Source organism: Oncorhynchus gorbuscha, linkage group LG24 (assembly GCF_021184085.1).
Source record: "Oncorhynchus gorbuscha isolate QuinsamMale2020 ecotype Even-year linkage group LG24, OgorEven_v1.0, whole genome shotgun sequence".
Taxonomy (NCBI): Eukaryota; Metazoa; Chordata; class Actinopteri; order Salmoniformes; family Salmonidae; genus Oncorhynchus; species Oncorhynchus gorbuscha.
The window spans coordinates 40,319,375-40,345,016 of NC_060196.1; the positions used below are offsets into that span (position 1 = coordinate 40,319,375).

Genomic DNA, 25,642 nt, shown 5'->3' on the forward strand with positions numbered 1-25,642 from the left:
TGCTCTCTATTATTATCTATGCATAGTCACTTTAATAACACTACCTACATGTACATATTACCTCAATTACCTCAACTAACCGGTGCCCCAGCACATTGACTCTGTACCGGTACCCCCTGTATATAGTCTCGCTATTGTTATTGTCAATTGTTAAACTGCATTGTTGGTTAGAGGCTTGTAAGTAAACATTTAATTGTAAGTTGTATTCTGTTGTATTCGGCACATGTGACTAATATGATTTGATTTGAAACCAGGCTACCTGATGGCACTCTGATGAATGCAGAAAATTGCCAATCAAAATAAACGTTCTACCACAGCTACCATGGTATTTTTGGGACGCATATTTGATTCTGAATTCGGAAGTACAGTATAATGTTTGTATGTGAAATCTACACTACATTGTGAGGGTGCAACTCAATATTAGAAAGGTGTTCTTAATGTTTTGTACACTCAGTGCAAGTGCAATCCAGCCTTACGTCTCAGTATAAGTAGTGTTTTTGTTACCCTGGAGTTGTATTGGATGTGTGTGAGTGAATCGTAAAACATCTAATACTCCTGAAAGCATTGTGGTTCCAAGAGGTTAGAAAGCACAGTGCTGGAAACACTAGGTGTTTGATTCCCATATAGAGGACACATATCAGGGTTTGGGTCAATTCCATTTCAATTCCAGGCAATTCAGAAAGTAAATGAAATACCAATTCCAATAAAAGTGTCCTAATTGAAAAGCATTGGAAGATAATTGGAATTGGAGTTGGAATTGAATTGTACTCCCTGAACTGACTGAAATTGAAATGGAATTGACCCCAAACAATCCACACACTGAGGAAAACTACTCAATTTCGAAATTGCACCTTGTGCATTCTACTATTACAACTTTAAAAAGTAAGTTGAAAGCCGGACTCAGTTCGGGGGGAGGGGGGCGTCCTCTCAGTTTAGGAACCACTGTGCTAAATGACCACAATTTTCATTAATTATCTTTAAATTATCTCTTTTAGATGAGAACAGGAGTGTTGCTGCCAACCTGTCCCAGAAGGTGCGTCTGCTATGTTGGATCATGACTGGACCTAAGAACCTGGAGTCTAGAACCAAACACATCCGGGCCACCTGGGCCAACCGATGCAACAAAATCCTCTACATGAGTTCAGTGGAGACAGAATTCCCCACAGTGGGGCTCAACGTAACCGAGGGACGAGACCAGCTCTACTGGAAGACCATCAGAGCCTTCCAGTACATCTACCAACACCACCGCAACGACTATGACTGGGTCCTCAAAGCTGATGATGACACGTTCGTGGTCATCGAAAACCTCCGCTACACCTTGTCCAAACAGGACCCGGAGAAGCCTGTATACTTTGGGAGAAGGTTCCGCCCGTTCGTCCACCAGGGTTACATGAGTGGTGGAGCCGGCTATGTCCTCAGTAAAGAAGCCGTCAGAAGGTTCATCGAGGGATTCGACATGGCGAAATGTACCCACTTTTCCATCATAGAAGACATGGCTCTGGGGAAGTGTATGGAGACAATGGGTGTGGAGCCGGGAGACTCCAGAGATGTGAAGGGAAGGCAGACGTTTCATCCCTACCCACCAGACAAGTACCTGATCAAAAAGCCACCCAGTAAACGGCCTTGGTTTCTCTTGTATGACTACTACAAACCCAGAGAGGTAAGCATACCCTACCCCTAATCAACTGTTCACTTACAAGTACACTCATACCATTCTATTCTATTCTCAACTCTCTGTGTGGTTGTGATGCTCTCAATCATGTGTAGTATAGGAGAGTTGTCATAGGTGCTTAGGGTTTGGCATTCACAGTGTAATGACTGACGTAAACCGCAAACCGTAAACCGCAGACCACACGTAACCATGCCAGCCCAGGACCACCATATCTGGCTTCTTCACCTGCGGGATCGTCTGAGACCAGCCACAGGGATAGCTGATGCACAACCAAAGAATTTCTTCACAAACTGTCAGAAACCGTCTCAGGGAAGCTCATCTGCATGCACGTCGTCCTCACCAGGGTCTTGACCTGACTGTGGTTCAGCGTCGTGACCGACTTCAGTGGATAATTGCTCACCTTCAATGCCCACTGGCACTCTGGAGAAGTGTGCTCTTCCCGGATGAACTCCAGTTTCAACTGTACCTGGCAGATGGCAGACAGCGTGTATGGGGTTGTGTGGGCGAGTGGTTTGCTGATGTCAACATTTTGAACAGAGTGCCCTATGGTGGGGTTATGGTATGGGCAGGCATAAGCTATGGACAATGAACACAATTGCATTTTATTGATGTCAATTTAAATGCACAGAGATACCGTGACGAGATCATGAGGCCTATTGTCGTGCCAGTCATCTGCCGCTATCACCTCATGTTTCAGCATGATAATGCAGTCCCATGTCACGAGAATCTGTACACAATTCCTGGAAGCTGAAAATGTCCCAGTTCTTCCAGGGCCTGCATACTCACCAGACATGTCCCCCATTGAGCATGTTTGGGATGCTCTGGATCGACTGGCATGTACGACAGCGTGTTCCACTTCCCACCAATATGCAGCAACTTCACACAGCCATTGAAGAGGAGTGGGACAACCTTCCACAGGCCACAATCAACAGCCTGATCAACTCCATGTGAAGGAGATGTGTCGTGCTGCATGAGGCTAACGGTGGTCATACCAGATACTGACTGGTTTTCTGACCCACGCTCCTTTTTTTTAGGGTATCAGTGACCAACAGATGGATATCTGCATTCCCAGTGTTAGGTTCTAATCTTTAAGAGTAAATGACTCCACGGACACCAGAGAAGCTTAACCAAGTTCTATTCTTCCCAAAGGGTCGATACTGCTGTAATTCAGACAAAGACATGGCTTCCCCCGTGGTATTATTCATACCCCGCTTTGGGTGGCGTCTCCTCCTCGTCTCTAAACATTGCATCATTCTTGCTAATCAGGGAGCTAAGTGATATGAGCCTTAAGCGGTTTCTCCCCTTATCAGTGCTGTCACATGCGATCGTTTTCCCTGCACTCAGCCCCTCCCAAGCTTCTTTATGGCTCCCCTCATGTCTCTTTTGTAACCTATGTTCCTATACCTCTGAGTATAACAATGTTCAAAGTATCACCCTGAATCCAACACCAGTCATGTGAAATCCATAGATTATGGCTTTATTTATTTCAATTGACTGATTTCCTTATATGAATTGTAACTCAGTAAAATCTTTGAAATGATTCCATGTTGGGTTTATATTTTTGTTCAGCGTATAAAGTTTTACACAGGCTTAATACAGCCTTTCTGTCTCCCAGGGTCCAGAATGTTGTTCAGATCACACCATATCCTTTCACTACATCTACAATGTACAGATGTACATGCTGGAATATCTGACCTATAACCTACGGCCCTACGGATACCAGTACAGGTACAACCCTGATTCTGCAGGAACTGAAAGTGAGAGTAACACACCCACACCTGTCTCTGCCTAACACAGAGATAACACAGACAGACTACTGCACTGAAGAAAGTATGTATGACTGTGTAATGTTTAAATGCCAGAAACAACAGCTGACCCCTGCCACTTTGTTTGGTATGCTGAGCGATGAGACTGGGGACTGTAACCACTCTCAAATTCATCGACACGGTAGTTTTAAACATGTTTTGAAACGATACATGGTTTGTTTACAACGACTCGAATGACCGCAACTATATTAACAATGAAGCTCTAGAGTTATTGTGAAAGGGTGAGACAGTTTTAGTAAGCTCATAAGGCATTTGCTATTTATTGTATATCATTAATCAAATCTGATTTGAGAAGCAGGGAATCTTCCAGACTGCCTTTAACTATAGGTTTGTAATACTGACCACAAGTGTCAGTCATTTCCCCTGTTTATGTCATTCAATAGTACATATGATACTTATTGTAGCTGAAAGTGCTTATGATTTAAGCACTCAATGTTTTATTTTATTATATATTTATTTTGTAAGTCGCTCTGGATAAGAGCGTCTGCTAAATGACTTAAATGTAAATGTAAATTAAAACAAACACGTTTATTCTGTTGTGTGAGCTTCACATTTCCTTCTTTGCTTTTGTTGTACAATATTAAACAAAAATATATTTTACAGCCAAGTGTTCATTTTTTACAACTTACAGTAAAACAAAGGTTAACATGGTAGTTTGTTAATATGAAAATAGAAGTATCTACTTCATGTCTTCTACAGATTTCTGGAGGTCGAGCACGATATTTAACACTCAGTTTGTTAGCAAAAGATGAAACGGAGATAGAACTGGCCTAAATACAACACACATACAGTAGATATGTCATTATGTCATGAGAATCCTGACCTGTGAGAATCTGTTCAGATCACAGGGTTTATGGTTTGGAAGTTATTAAGGTCTCTTTTTATTGGACAATTATTTGAAGCAACACAATGGTGTGTGAAAATAGACACAACGTAAACAGGTTGAACATTTGTACAGTACAGGGGCTGGTTCACAGACTACATAAAGAACACAGAAATAAAGAGACAGCATACAGGTCCTCTCTGGAGCATCAGTGTAGCAGTGCTGTCGTTCGCCTGAGCTTTGGTCGAACTGTAACTGATAGAAAGCCCATGTCCCGATTCTCCACCCTTCTGCGAAGTATGCACTTACACACTCCCCATCCTCAGGAGAATTGGGACGCAGCCATAGGTAGATAGGAGCCCATGTCCTCAGTGCATCCCTCTGACATTATCATTGGGGAATTTGCACACGGCCCTTCTCTCTTTAAACAAAGCACAACTGTCTGTTACGTGCGGACGCAAACGCTCCTGCACCCGGCCTCCGACTCAAACTGGTTTCCGTTACCCTGGCAACCTCCGTACCAGAACTGGGCGCAGGAGTTGGCTTCCGGGTCGTAGTACCACCTGACCACATACTGACGACACGGCCCAGGGTCCAACGGCTGTCTGCACCCCACCACTGGAACAGACAAGAGGTTTTTGTCATACTGTTTCATTGATTTATTCATGTTTAGGGGGTAGATCAGCTTTAATATTGCAGATAGATTGTAGCTTCCATCAATGTAATCGTCTGCATCATTTACAATCCCCATACATATATTTTTTCCTTTATTATTTTCCCCTAACCCTACCATCCCTCCACTAATTGGAGTAAACTAATAGACAACAACTCTAAGGCTTCTCCTTCCAGATTATACATACTAAATACATTTTACGGTCACAGTATATTTTACAATAGTTATCTTTTGTTTGTTTTGAGTCCCATCCTTCAGCTCCACTCAACCCTCCCATCTATCTCTGAACACCATTAGGTTATGATTTCTATTTGCCATATATTTTAACTGTACTGTGATGTTTCAGAAAAGTTCTCATTCTACATTAAAGATAGACATTTTTGCTAAGAGTATTATTATATTATTGATCGATTGACTATGACTTTTTAAAATCACCCAGCAGCCATTCCTGAAGCTGCGACCAAAAACAACCACATATGGACAGCACCAAAACAAATGATCTAATGATTCTCTTCTCATCTCTTCTCTTCAGTTTTTGTAATACTTTATAAAGGCTTCTTCATCCTAATAACAAGTTATAAAGCATTACAATTGTTTTATAAATACTTACAGGACTTTATACTTCAACACACATAGACTAACAGAGAGACAAATGGGTTAATACATCTGTTTGTTAAAGATGTGACAATCCTGAACAAGTAAACAGATCTGTGTCTACCAGGTAACAGCAGGTAGCCTCGTGGTTAGAGTGTTGGACTAGGCAGGTAGCCTAGTGGTTAGAGTGTTGGACGAGGCAGGTAGCCTAGTGGTTAGAGCGTTGGACGAGGCAGGTAGCCTAGTGGTTAGAGCGTTGGACTAGGCAGGTAGCCTAGTGGTTAGAGCGTTGGACTAGGCAGGTAGCCTAGTGGTTAGAGTGTTGGACTAGGCAGGTAGCCTAGTGGTTAGAGTGTTGGACTAGGCAGGTAGCCTAGTGGTTAGAGTGTTGGACTAGGCAGGTAGCCTAGTGGTTAGAGTGTTGGACTAGGCAGGTAGCCTAGTGGTTAGAGTGTTGGACTAGGCAGGTAGCCTAGTGGTTAGAGTGTTGGACTAGGCAGGTAGCCTAGTGGTTAGAGTGTTGGACTAGGCAGGTTAGAGTGTTGGACTAGGCAGGCCTAGTGGTTAGAGCGTTGGACTAGGCAGGTAGCCTAGTGCTTAGAGCGTTGGACTAGGCAGGTAGCCTAGTGGTTAGAGCGTTAGACTAGGCAGGTAGCCTAGTGGTTAGAGCGTTGGACTAGGCAGGTAGCCTAGTGGTTAGAGCGTTGGACTAGGCAGGTAGCCTAGTGGTTAGAGCGTTGGACTAGGCAGGTAGCCTAGTGGTTAGAGCGTTGGACTAGGCAGGTAGCCTAGTGGTTAGAGCGTTGGACTAGGCAGGTAGCCTAGTGGTTAGAGCGTTGGACTAGGCAGGTAGCCTAGTGCTTAGAGTGTTGGACTAGGCAGGTAGCCTAGTGCTTAGAGCGTTGGACGAGGCAGGTAGCCTAGTGGTTAGAGCGTTGGACTAGACAGGTAGCCTAGTGGTTAGAGCGTTGGACTAGGCAGGTAGCCTAGTGGTTAGAGCGTTGGACTAGGCAGGTAGCCTAGTGGCTAGAGCGTTGGACTAGTAACCCAAAGGTTGCTAGACCGAATCCCCGTGCTGACAAGGTAAAAATCTGTCGTTCTGCCCCAGACAAGGCAGTTAACCCACTGTTCCTAGGTCGTCATTGTAAATAAGAATTTGTTCTTAACCGACTTTCCTAGTTAAATAAAGGATAAATAAATACCATAGACCAAAAAATTCAAAGGAATAATGAGGAAATGTTTCCCAATCAATTGTTTGTACAGTTGGAGATGTATCCTACATAATGTAATTTCTCAAATGGCCATTAAAATAAAAGAGACTCACCTGGTACAATGATGTCTGGCAGAGGCTGGGTGGTCTTGGGGATGTACTGCCAGTTGGTGGGTGTCTGGGGGGTCTGGGGTCCCACCATAGAGATAACAGGGGATTGCTGCTTCCCCCCTTGGCCCCCTGATGCTGCGGTCATGACGTCTGGGAGCTTGTTCAGGGGTACCTCGAAGACCGATGTCTTGCCAGTGTCGATTTCATTCTCGTTGAAGCCAGGGGATTCTGGGGCCCATGAGGAGGGAGGGCTCTCATTCTCAAATATTGGTGGTCCAGGCTGGAGAGGGAGAAATATACAGAGGAAGAAATATCAAATGACTACGCATTCCAGACATAGTGATCACTGCAGCAGTCATGGTAAAAGACTGGATGTTAGAGTCTTACGCAGCTATTTACAGCCCTATGTAGTTTGTTAGAGTGTAGGTTGTTAGAGGAGGGTTTATTAAAGTGTAATACATGTTAGAGTGTAATACATAGTTTGTTAGAGTTTGTTAGCGTGTAATTAGTGTATTGGTATGATCATGTGAAATGTCTACTTTCATGTGGTTTTGGCCATTGTCTGTAACGTCTACTTTAATGTGTTTTTTTCCATTTGTTCGTCTTAAGTGTCTTAGTATGTTCCTCCCGTAAGTCCTACAAAATTCAAAAGGCACTCGCACATCTGAGCAATATTATTTGCAGGTGCATGGCAACAGTTGAACAAGATGAAAAAGGAAACCGCACACTGCTCTTGATAGTATCACTGCTATTTAATAAGCTTACGTATTGGCCTCACGGCCTTCGTCAGAGAAAGAGAAAGCTCTGACGATACGTAAGCTTATTAAATATCCGTGATACGATCAAGAGCAGTGTGTGGTTTCCTTTTTCCTTCATCCCGTAAGTCCTAAAAGTGTTTTATCTTACTCTTCTGTAATCGTCCTCAAAGTTGGGTATGCCCCCCCTGTCTGGGACTTCTCTGTAAACCTCAAGGGTGGGTATGGGGTTGTGGATGAAGAGGGTTCCACCGTTGTGCTCACAGATCTGGCTGAGCAGCGTACTCTCCAGGGCTGTGCCAAGACAGACAGTTTAAAAGACTGTAATCAACCTCAATCAAGTTCATTTCAAGCTATTAAAGGATTAAATAGTCATCTAGGGAGTTTCAAAACACAGAACAATCATCACCAGTCATAATAGAATGTCACTGGCCTGTTTCTCTAGCTAGTGTGTGGGAACTCCACCACTTGGTCATGTATATAACCTTTGGTTTAAACTTTAAAGAGCGACTGAACACGTCGATTGGCACATGTGTCTTTCTGTTGCTCATTAGAAAAATTAGATTTCAGTCTTGGAGGTGTGTTTTCTGACCGATTCTGCATTTGGTTAATGATATTTGTCCCCTATAAAACACTGTATACGTGGAAGCCCTCCTCAAAATCTGCAGAATGCAGCTAAGATACAGTAACTCAAGAAATCTGTAATTCATTTTGAATTTTTTGCCGAGGATGTTGCACAAATTGACATCTAATTAAGGTGTTTGGTGCAGTATTTCTCAAGTTAAATGTGTGACATGTTGTCTTATGTAAACCAATTCGAAGCTGCTGGGCAGGTCTGTCTCACTGTCTATGCTCTGTTTTAGACGAGACTGACTTTATGACCAAAATTATCCTATTTTGACTCTTTAGTCAATTTTGACACTAGAATAACTGTTTCTGACTTATATCATTGACACAGAACGTCTTCAAACGGATTTGTTGCTTTTTAAAGGCAGCCGTTCTTTAAAGTATCTGATGGCAGTGATGGCAGTGATGGCAGTGATGGCAGTGATGCAGTGATGGCAGTGATGGCAGTGATGCAGTGATGGCAGTGATGGCAGTGATGGCAGTGATGCAGTGATGGCAGTGATGGCAGTGATGGCAGTGATGGCAGTGATGCAGTGATGGCAGTGATGGCAGTGATGGCAGTGATGGCAGTGATGGCAGTGATGGCAGTGATGCAGTGATGGCAGTGATGCAGTGATGGCAGTGATGGCAGTGATGGCAGTGATGGCAGTGATGGCAGTGATGGCAGTGATGGCAGTGATGGCAGTGATGGCAGTGATGGCAGTGATGGCAGTGATGGCAGTGATGGCAGTGATGGCAGTGATGGCAGTGATGGCAGTGATGGCAGTGATGGCAGCCATCACGAATAAGGGTGACATTTTCCCTAATGTCCTTTTTAAACAGGCCATGCAGTGAGCATAGTTGGGATGTGATGAAACATGATCTATCACACTTAAAGACTTTACAATACTGCAACTGTAGTGACAGCGTTTTGTGCAATGCATTTTCACACTGTTTGTTTATACTCAAATACTTACATTTGAAATATTCTATTTATATATAAAAGTTATAGCATTATCACGTTATTGTTATAAAGCAATTTGGCACTGTTCCGTGCCGATCTACAGAAATCAAGATATCTCCTTCACAAACCCCTTAATGGGGCTCGTCAGTAGAGTTGTTAGAATAGATCTGTTGTCTGTTCTTTTATCAATTTAAGCATATGTATTTAGATAGGCCGATGCCATTCACATGGATTTAATTTTGTATTGACTTCTATGACTGTGGATGTAAATAAAACCGAACTAGAACCATATACTAGGCAGAGTCTAGCACTTCATCTAGAGTCTAGCACTTCATCTAGAGTCTAGCACTTCATCTAGAGTCTAGCACTTCATCTCGAGTCTACAATTGCATCTAGAGTCTACAATTGCATCTAGAGTCTACAATAGCATCTTGAGTCTACAATAGCTTCTAGATACTACAACTTCATCTAGAGTCTTGAACTTCATCTAGAACCACATACTGGGCAGCAGCATGAAGTCATCGATCAGGTACATGTGTTCCTCGTCTGGGTCGGAGGCGATAGCGATCATCTCAGATTGGAACTCTGCGTACAGCGGGTCTTTCTTATTCACCACGCCGATGACAAACATCTCAATGCCGGCGGTGTGGGCCTCCCTGGCAGCTTCCTCGGGCTGCACTGCGTCACGTCGGTCTGCCTGCCCATCGGTTAGTAACACGGCAACTTTACGCACACCGGGCCGCGAGGCCTGGAACAGCTGGTTGGCTCTCCCAATGGCACTACCCGTAAAGGTGCCCTCGCCCAGGTATGGCATTTTCCTCACCTCAGCCTGACAGAAATTACACAGACAGACAGATAGATATAAATAGATGATAGACATACCAGGGGATGAAAGAGTGAGTGTAATTAACATCAGACAGAAAAAGGATACAGCAGAATAAACACAGATCTGCTTCAAGAATGTCTAGGCTTTAGCTCAGAGGGCTAATACAGTTGTGACATGCAGGAGACCCGGGATTCGAACCCAGTATGTGACAGGTACTCATCTGCTTCAATACTACTGACCTTGACGTCGTTCTGGCTGGACTGCTGCGTCAGACTGACCACCACTATGTCCACATGACTGTAGAGGACCACACCGATCCTGCTGGCCTCGCGGTTCACAGATACACGGTCAATCAGGGTGTTCACAAAGTCCTTGACCACCTCGAAGTTCTCCGGTCCAACGCTCTCTGAGCTGTCAATCACAAACACCAGCTCCAGAGGACTCTCTCTGCACTTCACACCACAGCCTGAGAACATAAACATAGAGACAGTCTGTATCAATCAATCAAATGTATTTAAAAAGTCATTTTTACATCCGCAGTTGTCACATAGTGTTTTACAGTAACCTGGCCTAGAACCCAAAGAGCAAACAGAAGCACATTTGATTTATTCATGTTTATTTATTTAGCAAAGGATTGTCCAGCAATAATAACAATTGCCACTGTTTTCCAGGGAGCTCTGTGCAAATGTTGGCTAACACTTTAACAATGGTGTTTATGTTCTGTAGGTATGAATACTCAATGAGCTGTTTTAACTCACCACAACTTTCCCTGATAATTCTGATGACTTCCTCTCTCTGTGGGTGGAAGAGGAAAACATTTAAGATATTAAAATATGGTTGAGAGACATAACAAAGGTGCCATTATGAAACCGTATGGATTTTGTGCTCTACTCACTGTCAAGCCAGGATCCCCCTTCTCACCGGATTTCCCCTGCAAATTTGAACACAGGTTAGCGATCAACATATAAATTAACCATGACACGTTATTTTATGACCATGATGGGACCAGAAGACTATCATACCATGGGTCCTATAGATCCTGACTCTCCAAATTCTCCCTTGTCTCCTTTCTTCCCACGATCTCCAAGAATCCCCCTGTCTCCCTGTGTACAGTAATATGACAACAGTATCGTTAAGAACATCAACAACAACAATCAACATTTATATTGAACAGCAAATGGTTGTGTGTTAATGTTGGCATTGAACCAGTCTGTGTGTGTTTGGCAGTTACAGTCCTGTGTGGCTCAAGTTGCTGGTTCAATTCCTGCAGGGATCAAAAGCATTGGTTAAGTTTGTACCTTTTCTCCTGGAAAGCCGTCCCCTGGAGGCCCCCGGGGGCCCTTTGGCCCCTCGAACCCAGGCTCTCCCTGAATGTCGAAAAAAGACAAGACTAATGATTAGTATGATTAATCATTGCTAATGTTAAAACAGCTCACAATACTGTATACAGCAGCACACAGAATATTGTACCATGTCAGATTGATAGTACCAAAACCAATTTCCCTCTGAACATACAGGTAGCTGCCAAAATAAAATAAACACTTGAGTAAAAGTATATTGAAAGCAATGTGCTTCCACACAGGTGTGGTTCCTGAGTTAATTAAGCAATTACAACATCCAATCATGCTTAGGGTCATGTATAAATACACAGTTGCTCAATGTCTTGGCTACCATGGCTAGAAGAAGCATAGGGGGTTTAAAGGGTGTGTGTCAGTCACCAGATCTCAACCCAATTGAATGGTTTCGGAGATTCTGAAGCTGCGCCTCAGAGAGCGTTTTTTCACCACCATCAACAAAATGGAATTTCTTGGGGAAGAATGGTGTTGCATCCCTCCAATAGAGTTCCAGACCAGTATAGAATCTATGCCAAGGTGCATTGAAGCTGTTCTGTTGGCACGTGGTGGCCCAATGCCCTATTACCTGTGGTTCCCCACTTGAACATAGCACAGTCTTTTGTTTCTGGGGCCATGAATGACATACTGCACTATAATTACATTGGCATTTAATTAGAATTGCAGTTGACAGATTGTCACTATGACATAAGTATCCAATAAATCGTCACGCCCTGATCTGTTTCACCTGTCCCTGTGATTGTCTCCATCCCCTCCAGGTGTCGCTTATTTTCCCCAGTGTATTTATCCCTGTGCTTCCTGTCTCTCTGTGCCAGTTCATCTTGTATGTTTTCAAAGTGAACCAGCGGTTTCCCCGTTCTCCTGCTTTTTGCTATTCTCCTTTTTCTAGTCCTCCCTGTTTTGACCATTGCCTGTTTCTGGACTCTGTACCCGCCTGCCTGACCTTTCTGCCTGCCTTGACCATGAGCCTGTCTGCCACTTCGTCTGGACTCTGATCTGGTTTTGACCTGTTGCCTGTCCACGACCATTCTCTTGCCTACCCCTTTAGGATTAATAAACATTGTAAGACTCCAACCATCTGCCTCCTGTGTCTGCATCTGGGTCTCACCTTGTGTCATGATATAAATATCACACCATTATCATTATGATCACTATCTCAGGCCAGTCCAGCGTGATAATGAGCCCCTACCTTGGGCCCCTGGATGCCCTCTCCTGTGATTCCTGACAGACCAGGTGGACCTGGCTGACCCACAGAACCCTGCAAAAGACACAAACATTAGTTCAGTTCCACATTACAATTTTCAAAAATAAACCTTAATTAAAAGTACACTGGCATTGAAAAGAAACAAGAGATGTTGACAAAAGGTGTCTACAAAAAGATCTACAGCAGATGAAGGATCTATGCCGGGGGCTGGGGCTAGGCTAGGGGGTAGGGGTTAGGGGGTAAAGGGTAGGGGCAGGGGGGTAGGGGGCGGTAGGGGGTAGGGGTTAAAGGATAGAGGGTTGGGGGTAGGAGCTAGGGGGTAAAGGATAGGGGCTAGGCTAGAGGGTAGGGGTTAGGGGTTATTCTCTGCCTCTAACCCTATTACAGGGGCTGAGTCACTGGCTTACTGGGGCTCTCTCATGCCGTCCCTGCAGGGGGTGCGTCACCTGAGTGGATTGATTCACTGTTGTGGTCATCCTGTCTGGGTTGGCGCCCCCCTTGGGCTGTGCCGTGGCGGAGATCTTTGTGGGCTATACTCAGCCTTGTCTCAGGATGGTAAATTGGTGGTTGAAGATATCCCTCTAGTGGTGTGGGGGCTGTGCTTTGGCAAAGTGGGTGGGGTTATATCCTTCCTGTTTGGCCCTGTCCGGGGGTGTCCTCGGATGGGGCCACAGTGTCTCCTGTCCCCTCCTGTCTCAGCCTTTAGTATTTATGCTGCAGTAGTTTGTGTCGGGGGGCTAGGGTCAGTTTGTTATATCTGGAGTACTTGTCCTGTCCTATTCGGTGTCCTGTGTGAATCTAAGTGTGCGTTCTCTAATTCTCTCCTTCTTTCTTTCTCTCTCTCTCTCGGAGGACCTGAGCCCTAGGACCATACCCCAGGACTACCTGACATGATGACTCCTTGCTGTCCCCAGTCCACCTGGCCATGCTGCTGCTCCAGTTTCAACTGACCTGAGCCCTAGGACCATGCCCCAGGACTACCTGACATGATGACTCCTTGCTGTCCCCGGTCCACCTGACTGTGCTGCTGCTCCAGTTTCAACTGTTCTGCCTTGTTATTATTCGACCATGCTGGTCATTTATGAACATTTGAACATCTTGGCCATGTTCTGTTATAATCTCCACCCGGCACAGCCAGAAGTGGACTGGCCACCCCACATAGCCGGGTTCCTCTCTGGGTTTCTTCCTAGGTTTTGGCCTTTCTAGGGAGTTTTTCCTAGCCACCGTGCTTCTACACCTGCATTGCTTGCTGTTTGGGGTTTTAGGCTGGGTTTCTGTACAGCACTTTGAGATATCAGCTGATGTACGAAGGGCTATATAAATACATTTGATTTGATTTAAAGGGTAGGGGCTAGGCTAGGGGGTAGGGGGTAAAGGGTAGGGGCTATGCGGTAGGGGGTAGGGGTTAAGGGGTAAAGGGTAAGGGCAGGGGGTAGGGGCTACGCGGTAGGGGTTAGGGGGTAAAGGGTAGGGGCAGGGGGGTAGGGGCTACGCGGTAGGGGGTAGGGGTTAGGGGGTAACGGAGATAGGGGCAGGGGGGTAGGGGCTACGCGGTAGGGGGTAGGAGTAACGGGATGCAGGCTGTTTCTGGACTAATCCTGTGTTTCCAGTCATCACTGACCTTAAGTCCCAGCAGACCAATGCCAGGAGGTCCTGTTGGCCCTGGAAGTCCTGATGAACCTCTGCCACCCTGAAACACAAACATAATATGAATTAATGTTTCATTGTACACATACAGTGCAGTATATACACTCATGAGAGATAGAGAGAGAGAGTGTAAAACCGTGCCTGTAAAACTGTGATTCGTTGTGTGAAGGATTAGAGTTAACATTGTGTGTATAAGGTAAGTTCAGCGCTTACCTTAGGGCCAGGTAATCCTTTCCCTTCAGGTCCCAACTCACCTGGTTGCCCTGGCAACCCTGGGAGGCCCTGTTTACCAAGAAGAACAAGACTGGGTTCATGTGTTGGGATTTAATTTTCAATGCATACTAAATCTCTTATGAAGGCTATGAGGATGCTATGTAACTTAATAAACAAGTGATACTGGCAAACGGAGTGTGCAGTTTTTATATTATATTATATATATTTCCCACACATCTGCAAGTAACTTCAAATACAGAGATACAGGGCTGGCGAACTAGACTAGGGTTTTTAAATAACTAGCAACATCAATAGTCCCACCTGAGGTCCTGTGTAGCCGTCTCCCTTCAACCCTGGTGGTCCAACAGGTCCAGGGTTCCCCCTCTCCCCCTGAATGGGAGAGAAACACACACACAGAAAAACATGTCTCATTGTAGTACTAGCTTGCTGCCAAAACCTTGGCAATAATGTAATAAAGCTAGGCCATGTTCTAACTGTCCGTTGAGGTTACCGTCGACCCAGCGATGCCCACTCCAGGGTCTCCTACAGGCCCAGACTGCCCCACTGGTCCGAGGTCACCCTGTCAATGTGGACCATACGGTTTTAGTGCTGTGTATGACAGAGCATTACATGCATGGGTGTGTTACTCAGTAGTCACTTTATCTGAGACCTGAAGACTTGAATGAGTTCCTAGAGTCAATGGCTAAGCTTTAGTTTACCGGGCTTGTGGCGCCCAGGGGACCATGGTGTCCAACACAGGTCAAGAGCTGATATCTTTAAGACACTATGCTGTGTGTGTGTGTGTGTGTGTGTGTGTGTGTGTGTGTGTGTGTGTGTGTGTGTGTGTGTGTGTGTGTGTGTGTGTGTGTGTGTGTGTGTGTGTGTGTGTGTGTGTGTGTGTGTGTGTGTGTGTGTGTGTGTGTGTGTGTGTGTGTGTGTGTGTGTTTACCACTTACCTTTGACCCAGGTAGGCCCTTGCCAGGAGAACCTGGTAGACCCATCATTCCAAAACTGCCAGGCTCTCCCTGACCAGAAGAACAGAGACGTGAGATACATGACACCGTGAACCTCACGGATGACAAACAAACAATAGCCAGGTAACTACAGCAAACACACACAACCAGTTCCGCTGATAAGTTGAACCAGCAGTCATATTATGAGCCAAATCTACTGTAAAGGAGCCTAATGGGAGTTTACTGATATTGTCATTATAAATGTTTTGTTAAAAAAGACCTCTCATATGGTAAACAAGCCTAAAAGAGATGTAAAATACAGTTATGGGTGGGAGAGCTTACTGGTGTCGTTATAAAGCATATTGTTCATCTGTCTTCTTTATCCTTAATCAAACCATTTTATACAACAGCCCCAATAAAGTAGTAACTCAAATAGTTTGTAATGTAACATAAGCAATACTTCTTTAAAAAAAATATTTATTTAACTAGGCAAGTTAGTTAAGAACAAATTCATATTTTCAATGATGGTCTAGGAACAGTGGGTTAACTGCCTTGTTCAGGGGCAGAACAACAGATTTTTACCATGTCAGCTCGGGGATTCGATCTTGCAACCTTTCGGTTACTAGGCCAATGCTCTAAACACTAGGAAACCTGCCGCCTGCTGTGCTTTGAAATCTGAGAATTATGCCATGAAGGCAAACATTGATAGTAAAACAAACTGCATTGTAAGGAAGTGACTTGATGCAAATTGATGACACTAAAATGCAACCTGGTCTGAGAGTATTTGATATTATTTTGTACGTAAATCCTAGACACCCCAGATATACTGAACAAAAATATAAACGCAACATGCAACAATTTCAACAATTTTACTGACTTAGAGTTCATATAAGGAAATCAGTCAATTTAAATAAATAAATTATGCCCTAATCTATGGATTTCACATGACTGGGCATGGGTGCACCCAATGTGGAGCGAGGCCCAGACAATCAGAATCAGTTTTTCCCCACAAAAGGGCTTTATCACAGACAGAAATACTCCTCAGTTTCATCAGCTGTCTGGCTGGCTGGTCTCAGACAATCCCACATGTGAAGAAGTCGGATGTGGAGGTCCTGGGCTGGCGTGGTTGCAAATGTGTTCTGCATTTGTGAGGCCGGTTGGACATACAGCCAAAAAAACAACGTTGCAAGTGGCTTATAGTAGAGAAATGAACATTAAATTCTCTGGCAATAGCACTGGTGGACATTCCTGCAGTCAGCATGCTAATTGCACGCTCACTAAAAACTTGAGACATCTGTGGCATTGAGTTGTGTGAAAAAAACGGTACATTTTAGTGTCATTTTATTGTCCCCAGCACAAGGTGCAACTGTGTAATGATCATGGCTTTTAATCAGCTTCTTGTTATGCCACACCTGTCAGGTGGATGGATTATCTTGGCAAAGGAGAACTGATCACTACAGCGATGTCATTTAAACATCATCACAGAGTTACACATAAACAAACGTACAGTCAATAACACAAAAGAAAAATAGAAAAATCTATGTACAGTGTGTGCAAATGTAGAAGAGTAGGGAGGTAGTCAATAAATATGCCCTAGAGGCAAAAATAATTACAATTTAGCATTAATCCTGGAGTGATAGATGTGCAGATGATGATGTGCAAGTAGAGATATGGGTACAAAAGAGCAAGAGGGTAAGTCAAATTATGGGGATGAGGTAGTCGGATGTGCTATTTACAGATTGTACAGGTACAGTGATCGGTAAGCTGCTCAGGCAGCTGATGCTTAAAGTTAGAGAGGGAGATATAAGACTCCAGCTCCAGAGATTTTTGCAATTCGTTCCAGTCATTGGCAGCAGAGAACTGGAAGGAAAGGCGGCCAAAGGAAGTGTTGGCTTTGGGGATGACCAGTGCAATGTACCTGCTGGAGTGCGTGCTATGGGTGTGTGTTGCTATGGTGACCAGTGAGCTGAGATAAGGCGGGGCTTTACCAAGCAAAGACTAACATTGTGCACAATGTAAACAACTTTGTGCACAAAATTTGAGAGAAATAAGCTTTTTGTGCAAATGGAACATTTCTGAAAACTTTAATTTCATCTCATCAAATCTGGGACCAACACTTTATTTATATTTTTGTTCGGTATAGTACGATATGTTACGTTTCGTATGGTATGTATTAATTTGTGGATGTCCATCATCCATTTAGTATAATATGTTCCAACTTACAATTCCTATGATATGTTACAAATTCCAATTTGTTGTGGTTAACGTTAGCTGGGTGGCTAGGTGGATAACGACAACATTAGCTAGCTGGCTAACATTAGCTAGGCGAGGAGTTAGGGTTAAGGTTAGGAGTTAGGCTAAAGGGTTAAGGTTGCTAATTAGCTAAAATGCTAAATGAGATTCGAACACGCAACCTTTGGGTTGCTAGATGTTCTCGTTATGCACTGACTGATCCACTACGACCAACCATCCTCCTTTTGTTTTTGCTTTAAGTAACCTTCTTTCTTCTGTAACCATACCAAACATAACATATCATACTAATTTGAGTGTCCCCAGATTTACTTTACTAAGTTCCGTCTAGTCTATGAGACCAGGCTGTAAAATGTAGTGATGGAACACAATGGTTGCTGGCTTCTTGTCAATGCTTATGGGAACCATTGAGGAAACAGAGCACATATTGGGAATTTGGGCAAGCGTTTGCATAGAGGGCCTGATTGAGTGTTGAGATAGGTACAACTCAGACATCCTTGATGTCAATGGGAGACTTACTTAAAAATGCGTGAAGATCTCAAATCAGAATACCACCCAGACTGAATATGAGGTTAAAGAATTCCAAGCAGCATTCCATTTGTGTAACTTGAACCCTGACCTTCCCTAACATCTAACTAACTACAGCAGGGATGATGGGGGTGGTGTCCACAAAAAAAAAACATTTTGCCATGGGATGTAGAGACAATGTTGCCATTTTAAAGCAAGTTTGCGTCAATTCTACACATTTTGCCATGGGGAGGAAAGAAAATGGGCAGTTTTACAGCTAATTTCCTGTAATTCTACACATTTTTGTCATAGGGTGGAGACAAATGTTTGCATTTTTTAATATGACTGATGATCAATCGGTGTAATTTGACCATGTATACTACAAGTTTAGATATCTGGCCACTAGACTAACTTACCAATCTAAAACATGTCAGCTGACATGGGCTAATTGACTGATTGCTGATGGGCAACCACATTTTGAAATTACACCTTGTTCGATGAGAGTGCAACTTTTTAAGGCTATGCACAAACTAAGAAGTGTGGCTTTAACATACCTTGGCTCCTGCAGGTCCCACGGGCCCTGTTGTTCCTGGTAGTCCCCTCACCCCCCGGTCACCTCGATCACCCTGTAGATAAAAACACAAGTGAAATCATTCAAAAAATGATATGTAGATACAAAGACATAGAAAGTATGTACCAACCTATGATGTGCATACCATAGAGCTATGGTCTAAAGTAGTGCACTATATAGGGAATAGGGTGCTATTTGGGGTGCGACCACTGTCAGGATTCTCTGGAATGCAGCAATACTGTGTTTGCACTTCCGTTTCCAATGCAGGTGCCATTCATATCTTATTATATTTTGATGTATAATCTTGCTTGGAATTTGCTTTTCAAAGGTGAAGCACCGGTCAGGGAGTCTAGTTGTATTGGATAAAGACTTTGTGAAATTTTTCAGTAAATGTTTATTCATCCAGCCTGATCTATACGGCATGTTTAATATGGCGGTAATGATGAAGATTTCTCTGTTGTCACACCCTTTGACAGGTAAACTTACTCAACTCAATTGTGTAAACATGTCCCAGTCCATCACGTGGACTGGGACATGTTTCCTATTGCGTCAGATAAAAATATTGACGAATACGCTGATTCGGTGTGCGAGTTCATTAGAACGTGCGTTGAAGATGTCGTTCCCATAGCAACGATAAAAACATTCCCTAACCAGAAACCGTGGATTGATGGCAGCATTCGCGTGAAACTGAAAGCGCGAACCACTGCTTTTAATCAGGGCAAGGTGTCTGGTAACATGACCGAATATAAACAATGCAGCTATTCCCTCCGCAAGGCTATTAAACAAGCTAAGCGTCAGTACAGAGACAAAGTAGAATCTCAATTCAACGGCTCAGACACAAGAGGCATGTGGCAGGGTCTACAGTCAATCACGGACTACAAGAAGAAACCCAGCCCAGTCACGGACCAGGATGTCTTGCTCCCAGGCAGACTAAATAACTTTTTTTGCCCGCTTTGAGGACAATACAGTGCCACTGACACGGGCTGCAACAAAAACATGCGGTCTCTCCTTCACTGCAGCCAAGGTGAGTAAGACATTTAAACGTGTTAACCCTCGCAAGGCTGCAGGCCCAGACGACATCCCCAGCCGCGCCCTCAGAGCATGTGCAGACCAGCTGGCCGGTGTGTTTACGGACATATTCAATCAATCCCTATACCAGTCTGCTGTTCCCACATGCTTCAAGAGGGCCACCATTGTTCCTGTTCCCAAGAAAGCTAATGTAACTGAGCTAAACGACTACCGCCCCGTAGCACTCACTTCCGTCATCATGAAGTGCTTTGAGAGACTAGTCAAGGACCATATCACCTCCACCCTACCTGACACCCTAGACCCACTCCAATTTGCTTACCGCCCAAATAGGTCCACAGACGACGCAATCTCAACCACACTGCACACTGCCCTAACCCACCTGGACAAGAGGAATACCTATGTGAGAATGCTGTTCATCGACTACAGCTCGGCATTCAACACCATAGTACCCTCCAAGCTCGTCATCAAGCTCGAGACCCTGGGTCTAGACCCCGCCCTGTGCAACTGGGTACTGGACTTCCTGACGGGCCGCCCCCAGGTGGTGAGGGTAGGCAACAACATCTCCTCCCCGCTGATCCTCAACACGGGGGCCCCACAAGGGTGCGTTCTGAGCCCTCTCCTGTACTCCCTGTTCACCCACGACTGTGTGGCCACGCACGCCTCCAACTCAATCATCAAGTTTGCGGATGACACAACAGTGGTAGGCTTGATTACCAACAACGACGAGACGGCCTACAGGAAGGAGGTGAGGGCCCTCGGAGTGTGGTGTCAGGAAAATAACCTCACACTCAACGTCAACAAAACTAAGGAGATGATTGTGGACTTCAGGAAACAGCAGAGGGAACACCCCCCTATCCACATCGATGGAACAGTAGTGGAGAGGGTAGCAAGTTTTAAGTTCCTCGGCATACACATCACAGACAAACTGAATTGGTCCACTCACACTGACAGCGTCGTGAAGAAGGCGCAGCAGCGCCTCTTCAACCCCAGGAGGCTGAAGAAATTCGGCTTGTCACCAAAAGCACTCACAAACTTCTAAAGATGCACAATCGAGAGCATCCTGGCGGGCTGTATCACCGCCTGGTACAGCAACTGCTCCGCCCTCAACCGTAAGGCTCTCCAGAGGGTAGTGAGGTCTGCACAACGCATCACCGGGGGCAAACTACCTGCCCGCCAGGACACCTACACCACCCGATGTTACAGGAAGGCCATAAAGATCATCAAGGACATCAACCACCTGAGCCACTGCCTATTCACCCCGCTATCATCCAGAAGGCGAGGTCAGTACAGGTGCATCAAAGCTGGGACCGAGAGACTGAAAAACAGCTTCTATCTCAAGGCCATCAGACTGTTAAACAGCCACCACTAACATTGAGTGGCTGCTGCCAACACACTGTCATTGACACTGACCCAACTCCAGCCACTTTAATAATGGGAATTGATGGGAAATTATGTAAATATATCACTAGCCACTTTAAACAATGCTACCTTATATAATGTTACTTACCCTACATTATTCATCTCATATGCATACGTATATACTGTACTCTATATCATCGACTGCATCCTTATGTAATACATGTATCACTAGCCACTTTAACTATGCCACTTTGTTTACTTTGTCTACATACTCACCTCATATGTATATACTGTACTCGATACCATCTACTGTATGCTGCCCTGTACCATCACTCATTCATATATCCTTATGTACATATTCTTTATCCCCTTACACTGTGTATAAGACAGTAGTTTTGGAATTGTTAGTTAGATTACTTGTTGGTTATCACTGCATTGTCGGAACTAGAAGCACAAGCATTTCGCTACACTCGCATTAACATCTGCTAACCATGTGTATGTGACAAATAACATTTGATTTGATTTGATTTGATTTAAGGCCCAGCGCAATATTTGTCTGTCCTGTACTTTGAAGGTTGACCATTCAGGAAGTCCTCTCCTGTATTGCTTAAGGTGGAGTTTAATAATCGGTCGGACTCCTATACTGGATGCAGGTAATCCTGTGTTTAACGTAGGTGTATGTAGGTATGCCAGCACTACAGTGCCAAAGGTTTCTATAGGACTGTGGGTGGTTGTCTGGGTAAACATTTTATATCCAAAACCTTCAAAAAAAGAACTCTACCTTTTCTCCAGGAATTCCTTTCCCAGGCTCACCCTCTGTCCCTCGCAGTCCTGGTAAACCAATCTCACCCTGTTTCAAGACACCAAGGAGAATATGAAAATGCAGACAATGAACAAGTTAGCAAATGAACTATTTCAAATGTCTGTGCTCTGTGCGTTTGCGTGTGCATTTTAAAGCAGTTGGACGAATAAAGATGACTTAAACTTTAGAGCAAATCATTCCTTACTTTAAACTCTAGTAAATATACAATGGGGCCCAATGAACTTTGACCTCCTTTGACCCCTTGCTTACCTTAGGTCCGACCGCTCCATCTTCCCCGGGTATACCAGGTATCCCAGAAGATCCGTCAGGTCCTGGTTCACCCTGGAGAAGACCAAAGACCAGACACTCACATTCAACACCTGCTCATCTCAGCTGTACATATAGTGAATGTACATAATATCCGGTGTTGTATGTTTCATTGGGGACCTTTGCCATTAACTCACCTTTGACCCTGGCTCCCCGACTCCTCTCTCTCCCTGTGGTCCATGCTCTCCTGGGAAGCCCTGGTCACCCTGTGGAGAAGACAACTGGATCAGTCCCTGATTAGAGGTGAAGAATGAAAACAAGCAGTAGTACGGACCTCATGGTCTGGATTTGAGTAAGGGTCACCCACCACCATATTTAGTTCCACCCACCTTTGGGCCGACTATTCCCAGCCCTGGTGGCCCCCGAGGGCCGGAAGATCCAGATGGACCACTGTCTCCCTGCAAGGAGAGAGAGGGACAGAGATTAGTCAGTTTAGTTATAATTGAGTGATAAAACAAACTAGAAAGTCGGTTGGATACAAATTGAAATAGTGGAACACAGTGGAAACAATGTAATAATTGTATAGGCGTGCCTTTTCTCCTTGGATCCCTGCACCTGGAAAACCCACCAATCCTGGCAAACCTGGAGCTCCTGTGTTTCCCTGGAGGTCAGAGGTTAAAGTGATCAGGGGATAAGCGGTAGTCCCTTAGTGCAGGGGTTCCCAAATGTTGTTTTTTTTGCTTCTGAGCCCCTTTTATGATAGCAACTTCATCAGGGACACTGTCATAATATCAGAACACAGTGCTTCTGCAGTGCATGGCCGGACTTGCCAAGTTTCGGCCCCTGGGAATTAACATTTAAAAGGCCCCCCTCTTGGCATCAGAGAGACAATTTTGACGGTTTAGGGTCAGGGTTAGGGCCAACATACCTTGTCACCTTTCAACCCTGAACCCGGGGTGCCACGGGTGCCCTTAGGACCCTCGTAACCCCTGTCACCCTGAAACACAAAATACACCCTGAGCCATTAGCTAGGTACACACTTTACTGTATAAATAAGAAAGGTATGTGATTCCTACATGTCATATCTCACGCACAGCTCACTATAGCCTACACATACAGAACATATCCAAGCTAGACTATTCAGTGGTATGAACAGCTAGTGACGGTGTCTCACCTTAGGCCCTGGTAGACCCTCTCCTGGGAACCCTTGTGTTCCCTGGACCCCTGGAGGACCAAATGGACCCTAGTAGACATAATAAAGAGGATAAAAATGTCCGTCAGCAAAGAGCAAAGCTCAATTATTAACAATATGTCTCAACCTAGTGGATATCCTGACACACTGCAGGGTAATTCTACAATATGTTTCAACCTAGTGGATATCCTGACACACTGCAGGGTAATTCTACAATATGTCTCAACCTAGTGGATATCCTGACACACTGCAGGGTAATTCTACAATATGTCTCAACCTAGTGGATATCCTGACACACTGCAGGGTAATTCTACAATATGTCTCAACCTAGTGGATATCCTGACACACTGCAGGGTAATTCTACAATATGTCTCAACCTAGTGGATATCCCTGACACACTGCAGGGTAATTCTACAATATGTCTCAACCTAGTGGATATCCTGACACACTGCAGGGTAATTCTACAATATGTCTCAACCTAGTGGATATCCTGACACACTGCAGGGTAATTCTGCAATATGTCTCAACCTAGTGGATATCCTGACACACTGCAGGGTAATTCACTGTCTCAACCTAGTGGATATCCTGACACAATTCTACAATATGTCTCAACCTAGTGGATATCCTGACACACTGCAGGGTAATTCTACAATATGTCTCAACCTAGTGGATATCCTGACACACTGCAGGGTAATTCTACAATATGTCTCAACCTAGTGGATATCCCTGACACACTGCAGGGTAATTCTACAATATGTCTCAACCTAGTGGATATCCTGACACACTGCAGGGTAATTCTACAATATGTCTCAACCTAGTGGATATCCTGACACACTGCAGGGTAATTCTACAATATGTCTCAACCTAGTGGATATCCTGACACACTGCAGGGTAATTCTACAATTTTATTTTTATTGAACCTTTATTTAACTAGGCAAGTCAGAACAAATTCTTATTTACAATGACAGCCTACCAAAAGCCAAAAGGCCTCCAAAAGGACAAAACACACATCACGACAAGAGACAACACAACACTACATAAAGAGAGACCTAGACATCAACATAGCAAGGCAGCAACACATGACAACACAGCATGGTAGCAACACAACATAACAACAACATGGTAGCAACACAAAACATGGTACAAACATTATTGGGCACAGACAACAGTATAAGGGCTAGAAGGTAGAGACAACAATACATCACACAAAGCAGCCACAACTGTCAGTTAGAGTGTCCATGATTGAGTCTTTGAATGAAGAGATTGAGATAAAACTGTCCCGTTTGAGTGTTTGTTGCAGCTCGTTCCAGTCGCTAGCTGCAGTGAACTGAAAAGAGGAGTGACCCAGGGCTGTGTGTGCTTTGGGGACCTTTAACAGAATGTGAATAGCAGAATGGGTGTTGTATGTGGAGGATGAGGGCTGCAATAGATATCTCAGATAGGGGGGAATGAGGCCTTAGAGGGTTTTATAATTAAGCATCAAAAAGTGGGTCTTGTGACGGGTATACAGAGATGACCCGTTTACAGAGCAGCATAGAATACAGTGATGTGTCCTATAAGGAGCATTGGTGGCAAATCTGATGGCCGAATGGTAAAGAACATCTAGCCGCTCGAGAGCCACCTTACCTGCCGATATTTAAATTATGTCTCTGTAATCTAGCATGGGTAGGATGGTCATCTGAATCAGGGTTAGTTTGGCAGCTGGGGGTGAAACAGGAGCGATTACGATAGAGGAAACCAAGTCTAGATATAACTTTAGCCTGCAGCTTTGATATGTGCTGAGAAAAGGACAGTGCACCATCTAGCCATACTCCCAAATCATTTTATGAGGTGACTACCCTCAGAGGTTGTGTTAACACCTATGGGAGGAGAGGCATTCTTCTTACCAAACCACATGACCTTTGTTTTGGAGGTGTTCAGAACAAGGTTAAGGGGAGAGAGAGCTTGTTGGACCCTAAGAAAGCTTAGTTGTAGAGGGCTCTATGTCAAGCAAGTGTTGACGTAAGAAAGTTATCATGTCACACCTGCTCCCGCTCTTTCCTCCCCCTGGCGCTCGAGGGCACCAGGATCCCCAGCATTATGCACTCAAGCCACCATCAGTACGCACACCTGGCTTCCACCCGTCGCACACATCAGCGATCATTGGACTCACGTGGACTCAATTACTTGTGTCATTACCTTCCCCATATATCTGTCTGTTCCCAAGCTCTGTTCCCTGCTTCGGGATTGATTGTTA

The 25,642-nt window shown here is 44.5% G+C and overlaps 2 protein-coding genes across 2 annotated transcripts in view; one reads left to right on the forward strand and one right to left on the reverse strand.

The window, feature by feature from the left end:
* The first annotated feature begins 1,003 nt into the window (after positions 1 to 1,003).
* LOC124012242 (glycoprotein-N-acetylgalactosamine 3-beta-galactosyltransferase 1-like) lies at positions 1,004 to 3,464 on the forward strand. The gene is made up of 2 exons (XM_046325716.1): positions 1,004 to 1,660; positions 3,288 to 3,464. The coding sequence occupies exons 1-2, from the start codon at positions 1,055 to 1,057 to the stop codon at positions 3,462 to 3,464; spliced, it is 783 nt and encodes a 260-aa protein (XP_046181672.1). The 5' UTR covers positions 1,004 to 1,054.
* A 547-nt stretch (positions 3,465 to 4,011) lies between these two features.
* The window catches only part of col28a1a (collagen, type XXVIII, alpha 1a), a 38,652-nt gene continuing 17,021 nt past the window's right edge, over positions 4,012 to 25,642 (reverse strand). The window contains exons 16-38 of the mRNA XM_046327084.1: positions 23,389 to 23,457; positions 23,143 to 23,211; positions 22,807 to 22,875; positions 22,604 to 22,672; positions 22,412 to 22,480; positions 22,218 to 22,289; positions 21,927 to 21,995; positions 18,741 to 18,812; positions 15,433 to 15,501; positions 14,988 to 15,056; positions 14,798 to 14,866; positions 14,477 to 14,545; positions 14,238 to 14,306; positions 12,602 to 12,670; positions 11,359 to 11,427; positions 11,083 to 11,163; positions 10,956 to 10,991; positions 10,819 to 10,855; positions 10,300 to 10,526; positions 9,736 to 10,063; positions 7,816 to 7,958; positions 6,913 to 7,189; positions 4,012 to 4,939 (exon numbers count right to left, since the gene is read on the reverse strand). Coding sequence (XP_046183040.1) covers positions 4,767 to 4,939; positions 6,913 to 7,189; positions 7,816 to 7,958; positions 9,736 to 10,063; positions 10,300 to 10,526; positions 10,819 to 10,855; positions 10,956 to 10,991; positions 11,083 to 11,163; positions 11,359 to 11,427; positions 12,602 to 12,670; positions 14,238 to 14,306; positions 14,477 to 14,545; positions 14,798 to 14,866; positions 14,988 to 15,056; positions 15,433 to 15,501; positions 18,741 to 18,812; positions 21,927 to 21,995; positions 22,218 to 22,289; positions 22,412 to 22,480; positions 22,604 to 22,672; positions 22,807 to 22,875; positions 23,143 to 23,211; positions 23,389 to 23,457 — 2,343 coding nt within the window. The 3' untranslated portion in view covers positions 4,012 to 4,766. The remainder of the gene's footprint in view (positions 4,940 to 6,912; positions 7,190 to 7,815; positions 7,959 to 9,735; positions 10,064 to 10,299; positions 10,527 to 10,818; positions 10,856 to 10,955; positions 10,992 to 11,082; positions 11,164 to 11,358; positions 11,428 to 12,601; positions 12,671 to 14,237; positions 14,307 to 14,476; positions 14,546 to 14,797; positions 14,867 to 14,987; positions 15,057 to 15,432; positions 15,502 to 18,740; positions 18,813 to 21,926; positions 21,996 to 22,217; positions 22,290 to 22,411; positions 22,481 to 22,603; positions 22,673 to 22,806; positions 22,876 to 23,142; positions 23,212 to 23,388; positions 23,458 to 25,642) is intronic.

Coding starts and splice junctions, on each gene's coding strand:
- LOC124012242 (XM_046325716.1), top strand. CDS start 1,055: ATGACTGGACCTAAGAACCTGGAGTCTAGAACCAAACACATCCGGGCC. Junction 1,661..3,287: donor ACTACTACAAACCCAGAGAG/GTAAGCATACCC, acceptor TCTGTCTCCCAG/GGTCCAGAATGTTGTTCAGA.